General features: G+C 41.3%; 1 protein-coding gene across 2 annotated transcripts in view; it reads right to left on the bottom strand.

Moving 5' to 3' along the window:
• PCDH18 (protocadherin 18) overlaps window positions 1-5,797 on the bottom strand; it is a 9,504-nt gene extending 3,707 nt beyond the window's left edge. Inside the window, exons 1-3 of one of the 2 annotated variants that reach the window (XM_008637694.2) lie at window positions 3,314-5,797; window positions 2,287-2,375; window positions 1,995-2,158 (exon numbers count right to left, since the gene is read on the bottom strand). In XM_008637694.2, the coding sequence (XP_008635916.1) occupies window positions 1,995-2,158; window positions 2,287-2,375; window positions 3,314-5,797 (2,737 nt within the window). The remainder of the gene's footprint in view (window positions 1-1,994; window positions 2,159-2,286; window positions 2,376-3,313) is intronic. The other variant, XM_008637695.2, reaches the window with a different exon arrangement.
• Between the last annotated feature and the right edge of the window lie 4,407 nt (window positions 5,798-10,204).

Raw genomic sequence — 10,204 nt, 5'->3', positions numbered from 1 at the left:
CCCGAATATAATGCTTGTTGGTTAAGATTTAAAAAGAAAAATAAACAAGTCTTTCAAGGACAGTTATTGAACTTTCTGATCATGTAATTTGTGGATTTTTGAGAGACTGGCTCCATTCCTTTCTTGTTCCACCTTAAACAGACAAACTGAAAGGGCCTTCCCACAGCATTTTTGCCTGTGTCCAGACTGACAATGCAGAAACCTTTCGAAATGGAGAACAGGAAACCTTCAGGAAGTTATCTTTTCCTTTTCTTATACTGAGGTTGTAGATCAATTCAGGTCTCATTTGAACAGGTTCAACAGACTTATCTGAAGGATTAAGGCCAGGCATAGCAGTAAATGGACATCCGGGTAAGATTAAATACCAATCTTGATAGCTCAACCAGGTTCCACACTGAGAGGAGTTTCCCTTACTTTGAATGTAATTAGCCTGGCATTTTTGGAAATCCTATCCTTTGGCTTACTGTTTAGAGAAGGAATTGTAAGAACTGAAAATGGGTCATGGGCATTTCAGCCAGCTAAGAGGACAACCATTCCTGTCTGCTGGCAGCCCCCAGCTGCCCACTGTAAAGGGATCGCTCTTCCCTCGCAGCAGCAGGGCTGGATGCCAGTGCAAACACCATTGCACTTGAAGTTCCCCAGGCAACAGAGAGCTCCAGGAGATCCCTCCCTGCCTCCTTGCTAAAGCATAGGAGAGAATGAGACATGTCTCATCCTAGCTGGCAGAGGAATAAGTAGTAGGAGTTAGGGAGGATGAGGATAAAAATATATTAGGACTCCAGATTTAGGTTAAAGATTCTGAAAACAGAGTAACCCTTCAAGGCCTCCAGTTTTGAGCACATTTGAGGAGGTAGGTGAATAGCTGGGTATGTGATACAAGACCTAAACTGGAGCAAAATATGCACAGAAAATTTTAAAATTAAAATGTATAAGAAAAACAATTTGAACTTTTGGCATTCTGTCTTGCCTAGTGTAACAGCCCTGGTTAATACATGGGGGTCACTTTAGGAGGGCCATGTGCTGCACCACCCCCCAAAGCAAAGGGCCTCCACATATAAAATTACTTTACTAAACTTGTTAAATTTATAAACTTGGTTCAGTGAATCCTACTGAAATTATCTGGCCCTCTGGTTATACAGAGAAAACTAAGTATGATCTCAAGTAAGAACAAGATCCAGGGTACAACCAGATAATTATTACAACAAAATATACAACCTGTATAATTATTAAAGTAATCACAGAATTCTTCTATCTATACTAAGCATGAATTCCCATGACCTTTTATTTAACTTTTATTTGGGCATAAATTTAAAAGAAATACTTCATACATATGAATATGTATATGTGTGTTTATCCTACTGCCACTCACCCTTTTCTAATTTATTTTCTTTTCGGCCCTCTGCCCCTGAACTGTACCTCTTAAGCTCTTTCTTCCAGAAATTAGGGTTGCAAGATTTAAAATCTGGGACATATTTAGATCCTTCCCTTGCCACTCAAGTTCATTTTTCAGTGGGAAGAACACTTTTCTTTCTTTTCCATCCATATTTCCAGTCCACTTTCACCCTCAATTTCTAAATGGTAAAAGTTTGTATCATATGGATCAAATCCACTGTGGAAAACTTATCTCCCAAATTATAGTTCACTGTATTTTTAACAAACCACAACTGCCTGGCTTTGCAAAAACATCCACCCAGTCACTAAAAGTCTAAGAACTTGGAGCAGATCATACTTTTAGGAGGAATCTGGAGCCAGCTCAAGATGTGAGTAACAAAAAAGTAGGCATTGCTCTGGGTAGATTTGCAATTTTATCTGAAGTTTCATTTTAGTAGACATGTCAAGGCTTCAACTCAGTATTTATCATGAAGCAGAGTGAAAAAGGAAGGAAACACAGGACTTGAAAGCTAAAGAGTTTTTGCTTTCTCAGTAGTAGTTTTATCAAAGTGACAGCCAGGCAGTACTGTAAATAAACTGCTCAGCTTCCATTGTGCTCTTACCTGCAGGAATTCTCCCATCTGTAAGGAAAAGGTCACTGAATCCTTCCCCAAGAAGTCTGTCAATTGGAGACTCTCTCCCCAAATCATAATCACTGTCTCCAGCTTCACTATCACCCCGGCCACTGTCTTTCAAGCTGAATTTATCCATATCTTGCAGGGCATATCTGTAAAGAGAATTGTGGAGAACTATATTATGTCAAGTATGTTATAGTCCACTTTTTGTTTAAAAATACATGTCTGTATTTTCTGATCTGTGTACATTCATATGTAGCAGAACAGTCTGGATTCTTACCTATAGCTTCTGGAATACTTGTTGCCTCGAAAACTTGGCCTTGGTTGATACTGGCCCTGGTGAAGCATGGAGAGAAGCTGAGAAACCTGCTAAAGAAAAGGTGAAAAGACTGATTCCTTGAAATAAAAGCTCAAGCTCCTAGCTTTAAAACCACTAATTTGATTCTCAGGTTTGTTTGTGGTTTATTTTTTCTCCTTTAAGATTTAATTAAATCAAATTCCTGCACATATATAATGCAGTACAACAGACTATTTGGTAGTGTAGTGTCTGACACGGGAAACATCTGAAGACTCTGTACAATAAGGAAGTTCACTGCTGTTCATTAGCTTCTTAACTCATAATAATTAATTCCTTAACAAGTAAAACAAGCACTTAAACAGAGGTAGAGTTTTGTTTTGGTTTAATATATTAGAATCAAGCCTTTATCATTCCAGGATCCTTATTCAAAACAAAATGGCCTTGCTTTACATGTAAAGAGTTACCAGGACACAGATTTTATTTATTTAAGCCATGACCCAGCATTTCCAGTAAAAACTGAGACAGGGAGTCTCAAAGTTTGAGACACAGTGATCATATTTTACAACAGCTGTACTCAAACTGTGTCAGAACCTTTTAGTTCTTCACCCCCATTAATAAAAGAGTTTCCTGGATTGTTCCTGAATATAAATACTCAGGCACTCTTTCTCAGATGGAGCTGTACAGAGGGAGAGGGCAGGCAAGGAAGAAAGAGTGAACAGTTAACCAGTGCAGAGCACTATGTTCCACTCCATTGTTTTGACTTTACAGAGAAGAACCAAGGAATAATGCAATTAACAATAGATTTAACCCTGTTCCCCAGGGTAATGGACTCTGTTGATATTGGACTAAAACTGAAAAGCTATGACATTGAAGAGAAATCCACAACACATTCCCATGAAGCATAGACCTGACTGTCTCTTGCTCTCACAGATTGCATGCAGGGGTATGTGTATGCTCCCAAATGAGTGCCTGCATAAATGGATGTGCAAAAACAAGGTCTGGGCCTTACCTCAACAGCCGGTGTAGCATGGGTGAGCTCGAGGGAGAAATTTTCGGGCACGTGATTCGAGGAGATGGTCACCAGGCTGTTCAGTGATTGGTGGCTGTGGTGGCTCTGCCGGCTGCTCATTTGACCCCTCTCCAGGGCCGGGGACGATGACGGCGAAGCTCTGTGGTGAGATCTGATGGGTAGAGTGCCATTAACCGTTGGCACCAGTGTTATGTCCCCTTTGTGGATCTGCCTGGAGGGACGTTTTGGATGGTGCTGGTAGGTTGATTCAGCCACACGACAGTTGTAAGACCTGGTGTCCTTTTTCTCTCGATTGCACCTCGTAGCAAAGATAACCATAATAACCAACAACACAGCACATATTGATCCTAAGGATATAATCGTTATCATGGAGATGTCCAGGGAGGGTTGGCTTACCAAAGTTGCTTCGGTGCTTGAAAATGAATAAACATGCTCCAAAATGGTACATTTCAGAAGAGCTTTAGTACTAAGCTGAGGGCTGCCTTTATCCTGGACTATTACTAAAACCTCCCATTGTTTTGCTGGAACTGATCCAACACTCACATTGATAGAGATGTCACAAGTTTGGGGATCCATCACAAAGATGCTGTTTTCCTTGTCAGTTGCTATGGAGCAGCTGAGTTCAGAGTTCATACCAGAGTCTCTGTCTGTAGCCCTTATCCTGGTGACAAGAAAGCCAATTTCAGCATCTTTAGGGATTGAGATTTCTGCTGTGCTGTTGTGCAGCGCTGGCCCCACGATGACAGGAGCATTATCATTTTCATCAATGATGGTGAGTACAACCGTGGTGTTGCTAACAAGCTGCTGGCTCCCTCCATCCCTAGCTTGGACCACGAAGGCAATTTGATTTACTTCTTCATGATCAAAGGTCCGCAGGGCATAGATCGCCCCGTTGGAGGGATCAATGGTCACATAGGTGGTTATAGAACTTCCCAAAACAGAGTTCTCCAAAATAGTGTATGTCACCTGCCCATTGTCGCCTAGATCTGGGTCTGTGGCTGTGACTGATGTGATGTATGCTCCTGGAGAGTTATTTTCCAAGATAACAACTTCGTATCTGTTTGTTTGGAAGCGGGGTGGGTTGTCATTTTCATCACTGATTTGGACAGTAAAGTGTTTCACTGTGGAGAGACTTGGCGTTCCCTTGTCCTCTGCTATTACAGTCAAACTGTATTCAGATCTCTTTTCCCTATCTAGAGTGGCATTAGTCAAGATTAAATAGTTATTTTCGTAAGTCTTTTGAAGTTTAAAGTGGCCATGCCCGTGGAGCTTACAAACGATCTCTCCATTCACACCAGAGTCTTTGTCTTGCACTCTGACCAGGGCAACAAAGGTGTCCAGGGGTGACCCTTCAGAAATGTAAGCTACCTCTTCTCTCTCTGTGGACATCAGATTTAAGTTAATTTCTGGCTTGTTGTCATTCACATCCACAACTTTAATTATAATTTTGCAGTGAGCTGGAATAGAATTTGGCCCCATATCCTGAGCTTGAGCATCAATTTCATAAGATTTGGTTACTTCATAGTCCACTTGCTTCAGCAGGGTCAGGTGACCTTTTTCTGGGTCTATCCTAAAAGTTTCTGTAATTTTGGCAGACACATGACTGCTAAAGGAGTACATGACCTTCCCATTGGCGCCCTCATCTGGATCAGTAGCATTGAGGTCTATGAGCAAAGTCCCAATGGGAGAGTTTTCCAAGAGCTGGATAATATACGACTGCTGCTCAAACACAGGGCTATTGTCATTGGAATCAGAAATGCTGATTTTCAGTAGGGATGACCCAGATCTCTGAGGCACTCCTTTGTCAGAGGCAGTGAGTTGGAGTTCATAACTCGACTTCAACTCACGGTCCAGCTCTCTAACCACGATCAGGTCTGCATACTTAGCACCATCAGTCCTGGTTCTCACATCAATGTTAAAAAAATCATTTGCAGAAAGGGAGTAAGTGTGAAGGGAGTTGTCTCCCACATCTGGATCAAAAGCACCATCCAAAGGAATCCGTGTTCCTACAGCTGCACTCTCTGATATCTCAATAGGGATAAGAGCTCTGGAAAACTGCGGAGAGTTGTCATTAATATCCAGCACTTCAACTTCAACATGGAAAAGCTGCAGATGTTCAGTGGGCAGAGTGATCACATCAAACTCTATGGAGCAGTTTAAGTTTTTCTGGCACAGTTGTTCCCGATCAATTTTAGCTCCTATGCTGATTTCTCCATTATCCTCACGGACTACAAGCAAGGGAGAATTTCCCCTCTGCATGGCTCGAAACCGAACTGAGGAAGGGTTAGGCATTTTTAATAAAACATCAGCAACATCCTCCGATAGTCTTGCAATTACTGATCCAACCTTCTGCTCCTCATAAATCCTGTATTTCAAGTTCTTGCCCAGCACAGCATTATTGCAAGATATTATGATCAGTGCAAAAATGAATAGAAAGTGCATTTCACTGCCGATTCGATACATTTGTAAGTTTTTGCAATTAAAAAGCAATTATTTTGCCTTCCTTCGGTACCTTAAACCCAGAGCACATCAGAACCTTTCCAACTTGAAAACGCCTTTTCTAGCAAGCCAAGTATTAATAACTTACAGATCAGAGAACTTTTTGCTATTTTTATACACACCGTGCCGGGACATCCAGATACAATCTGTAAGCAATCCACGCTTTCTCATTTGACTCAGCGCTCCTCTTCCAGGTTGAGGTGTTCCGGGGCAGCGTGCTACTCTCCCGCCGTTAGCATCCAGGGACCGCCGGGAGCTGGCGGGATGGAGCTGCAGCCCGTCGTCCCCTCCCTCTCCGCACTCGCCGCCGGACTGAACGCTCTCCCTCGCTGGCTCCAGCCTAAAATCCCCCGCAATTTCACACCAAGTCCCCAGACAAAGCTTTTGCCCGGCCTGTGCTGAGCGAGCGCCGGGGCGGGACTGGGGGCAAGCGGGGCGTCCTCTCGGCCAGCACCCGCTCTCCGCCAAGGATGGGAGTTGGGGGGCACAAATGACTAATGGGCAACTTTAAGTCAACGTCTCTCCTCCCTACCCTCCGAATTTTCATGGCAGTTTCAAGAGGGGTTTTGTGATTTTAATTCCTCCCCTTCCTGCCACGAGAAATGCGATCGCGCTCCTTATTTACATACTTTTAGGTTCCCGCTTGTTTAACTCGCTGGGAGCTTTTAAGTGGGTTTGCTTAGCACAAGAGCTGGGGGTGACGTCTTGCTATCCGTGCCGCAAGAGCGTCTTCTTGCTGGCTGTTTACCTATAACCGGCATGTTCCCAATATATGTGCTCCTGTCCGGAGCCCAGCGAGAGCACCTCCACTCCACGAAACCCGTCCTCCTTCTTCCCAAGTTAGGAACATTTTGCACTCTCCGGTCCTTCCCCGGCTGCATCTTGCAGCATCTCTGCCCTCAGCGCAGCTGCCTCTGCCTGAGCCCCATTCCTCTGTGTGTTCGTGTGTGCAATTGTCTTTGAGCTTTTTTATTTGCTGTTCCAGTGCTACTTCAAATGATCTTTTTCATCCTATTTGAAACAGCACTTCATGCTCCACCGTGACAGTCTGTGCTAAGCATACATTCTACATGCCAAGTGTTTTAAAGGAAAGGAAGCCACAAGACAGATTGTTTAGAAAATGACAAATTCCTCCCCTCTCTGATGTTGCAGAAAACTATTTACACTCCCACACATTTGCACACAAAAATACAATCTTATGTCTGAGTCGAGCATGTATTTTGTGCACATCAGAAATGTTACAGATCCGTGCATAAGCTTCAGGCTGCGTTCAGGACATGGAAGCTGATGCATTCTTCTCATTTCAAATTATCTATTTACGTGACTTCTACTTCCTTTTTACACATGCTTTTATCATTTTATTCACAGGCTTGCTGTGTTTCTCTTTGTTTTTCTGCTATCTTTGTCCATTTTTTTATTAGCATTGTCCATAAGAATACATCACTCTTTTATTGCTCTTCTCCCTCTCTTATGTTCCCCCCACGGCATATTCAAAAATGTAAAGAGCAAATCTCTTATTCGCCCAATTTACTTACTCTCAGCGGAGCTCAGCCAAAGTCACTAAGAAGGTTTTTGCTGAAAAAGAAAGCAGAGGAGGCTCAGTGTGAACTCTCCTTCTTTTTAAGCATTCAAAAGCATTTTATAAGCCATTGTCTCTTCTTTTTTTCTTCCACAAACTAGCACCGTGTGGCAAATTGTGCAGAATAGAAATGCCCATAATGAATGTATTTAGTACTGGGTCACGCTGATGAACATTCTGCCCCCATGAATAATACTGTTTTACAAGTTTGCAGCCCTTTCAAATTGCTGATCCCCAAACCCTATAGGCAAACTAGAAAAGCTAACACAAGCAACTGGGACTTTAGAAACCCACAGCCATCTGGCCTAAATCTCTAACAATCCAAGCCAATAATTATATCAATTCAGGCTTTAGTGAACCCCTTTGCAAACACCAAAAGAGCAAAGAAAGGAATTAGTGACCATTCTAGGTTCTGGTGGAGAGAGAACCATAACTCCATTAGTTCATGGACAGCTTTTTTTGCAGCTCTGATAAATCTTCCTAAAACATTTTTCCAAAGCGCAAGTGTAAGCTCTTTTCTGACGATAATTGGGGAAAGAGGTTCAATTAAATGCTGTTCTTAGTGTCAATAAAAAGTATTTTGTTGATAAAAAAAGTCACCAACCCTTTACATGATGAGTACAGGAGATGAATAATTCATAGTAAAAAGAATTCCACTGCTTTAAAACTATTGTGTATACTTTTAAATGATAACATGTTTTTCCAAGGAACTGTTTAGTACACTTATATATGCAGAACTTGCTTTATGCAATTTTTATCACTTTCCAAATAGTAATTCTACTTTGTCACATCAGTTTTTCTCAGAGGCACACTCTATATTAATAGAGAGCAGGATACCTACAGACAGGAATTACAGCACCTCTTTTCTTTTTTTCCCTTTTTGAATTTATTTTTTATTTTACAACTTCACCAGTCATATTATATGTCATATTATCACTTAAGTTCACAATGTCTTGCAACTGACAACTTGCACTTAAAATGATGATAAAATGTCAATGCACAGTAGTCCTTACCTGAATTCTGAACTAAAGTAAGGAAAAAAATTCAATTTTCTTTCTTTATTTTTTCATTTGACAAGCTGCAAGTGAGGAGGAACACATCTTGAGATTGTTTGCTTAGATGGAGCAATATTTAAGCATATAGCCCTTCTAAAAGTGATGCTTCTCTAGGGTGCTTAGGAGCAATCACAGCAATCCCAAGGCCGGTATCTCCAACATCCAGCAAAAGAGTTTTGTCTGAAAGTCTCTTAAACTCCAGTCCACCTTTGACATAACAGACTTCCCTCACAAAGGAAAGGCAGAGTCCCCACATGCAGGCAGCAGATGCTTCTTAGTGAGCGTGGTATTGTGAGTGCAGTTAGGCACATGAGCGGAGTGCTGCTGGCCTCCTGGAGACTAATCTCGGTTATTCCCACCTAAGACAGACCTATTCACCACAAAGTTCTTCCCAAAACTTGCACTCCAATTCTTCACTGATGTACCTAAGAAAAACAAACTCACTCTGAATTGCACTTTCATTTTCCTACACTACTGCTTCAGAAACCACAGCTGCACAACAGATTAATTATTTTTCACTTAGCTGAAAGGAGGTTTATTTCTGGGATCAATACACTTTAAAGTCTGTCTTGTTACTCGGAGGAGTTTTACTGAGCTCTCAAGCCTATATTTTCTTCTAAAAGTTTGCGACCCACTAGATGCACAATACATATGCAAAAATTAGGTGAAAAAGAATTTTAGTTTGAAGAACTATTTTGATAAATAGTCCCTCAGCAAGGAGAGGAGAGGAAAAAAAATATTTTCGTAACAATGATAGAAGCACCATAAAATTAGCACTGTGCCATTTAGTTCTTTCCCCTCCTCAAGACACATACACAAAAAATGAGGTTTTATTCACTTCACTATGATTTATTACCTTATGTTGCATTATGTTACAAAATGTCACATGAGCTTTGCTCCAGTGCACAAGACATTGCAAGATAAAATTTGATTTGACACCTGTGCAATGAATGTCAAAGACAAGTCTTCCTAAGTCAGTAGTGTATTTTAAAAGAACATTTCCGTCACAATGAACGACAAAACCAAGGAGGATTCATCTCTCCATCTTGCTTCTCTCCTTCTGCTTCTTTCTTTCTCTCTCCCTTTCTCTTCCTCCATCCCTCTTCAACAAGCTTCTTTCCCAAAGTAAAACTAATATTTCCATCTATTGCAGCATGAGTACAGATTGAGTGAGGAGTATCCTTGTAGGCAAATGAGTGTTGCCATTTTATACTCACTTTTGGGCCCAAAAAGCTAATCAAAGGTCAATATGATAGTGTTCTTTGGAGTGGGTGGAAGGAAGCTGACATTTCAGTCCATTTTTTTGCATAGACAACCATATTACAGAACTCATTACAAATTAATGCTGTATTTGTCCAATCTACTATCCCATCAGTCATGTTTATACCTGATGTTCTTTTCAGAACTGAGGGACATCAGAGGCTGACTTACTTTAAGAGATACTAAAGGCAGAAAAGACTATTGGACTATCAAAAATATGGCCTCTGCATCACAGTCTTCTTAGTTAAGACCAAATACGTTAGGCAGAGCACATTTTTTGATCTGTGGAATATTAAACAGTGTATCTCAGACATCAGTTACCTAGTTCACATGAAAAGGCAGTCAAAAATGAGGTCAGGAATCCTGGCAGAAAAATCAGAAAAGCGAAAAGTCCACATGATGTTATCAATCCTGACCTCCACAAAATCTATATCTTAACTATGTACATGTATATTAAGCCTTTTAGTACTTCCTGCT

Source organism: Corvus brachyrhynchos, unplaced genomic scaffold (assembly GCF_000691975.1).
Source record: "Corvus brachyrhynchos isolate BGI_N302 unplaced genomic scaffold, ASM69197v1 scaffold147, whole genome shotgun sequence".
Lineage (NCBI taxonomy): Eukaryota > Metazoa > Chordata > Aves > Passeriformes > Corvidae > Corvus > Corvus brachyrhynchos.
The sequence above is the reverse complement of the archived record's forward strand: the minus strand, read 5'-3'. Positions and strand labels throughout refer to the sequence as shown.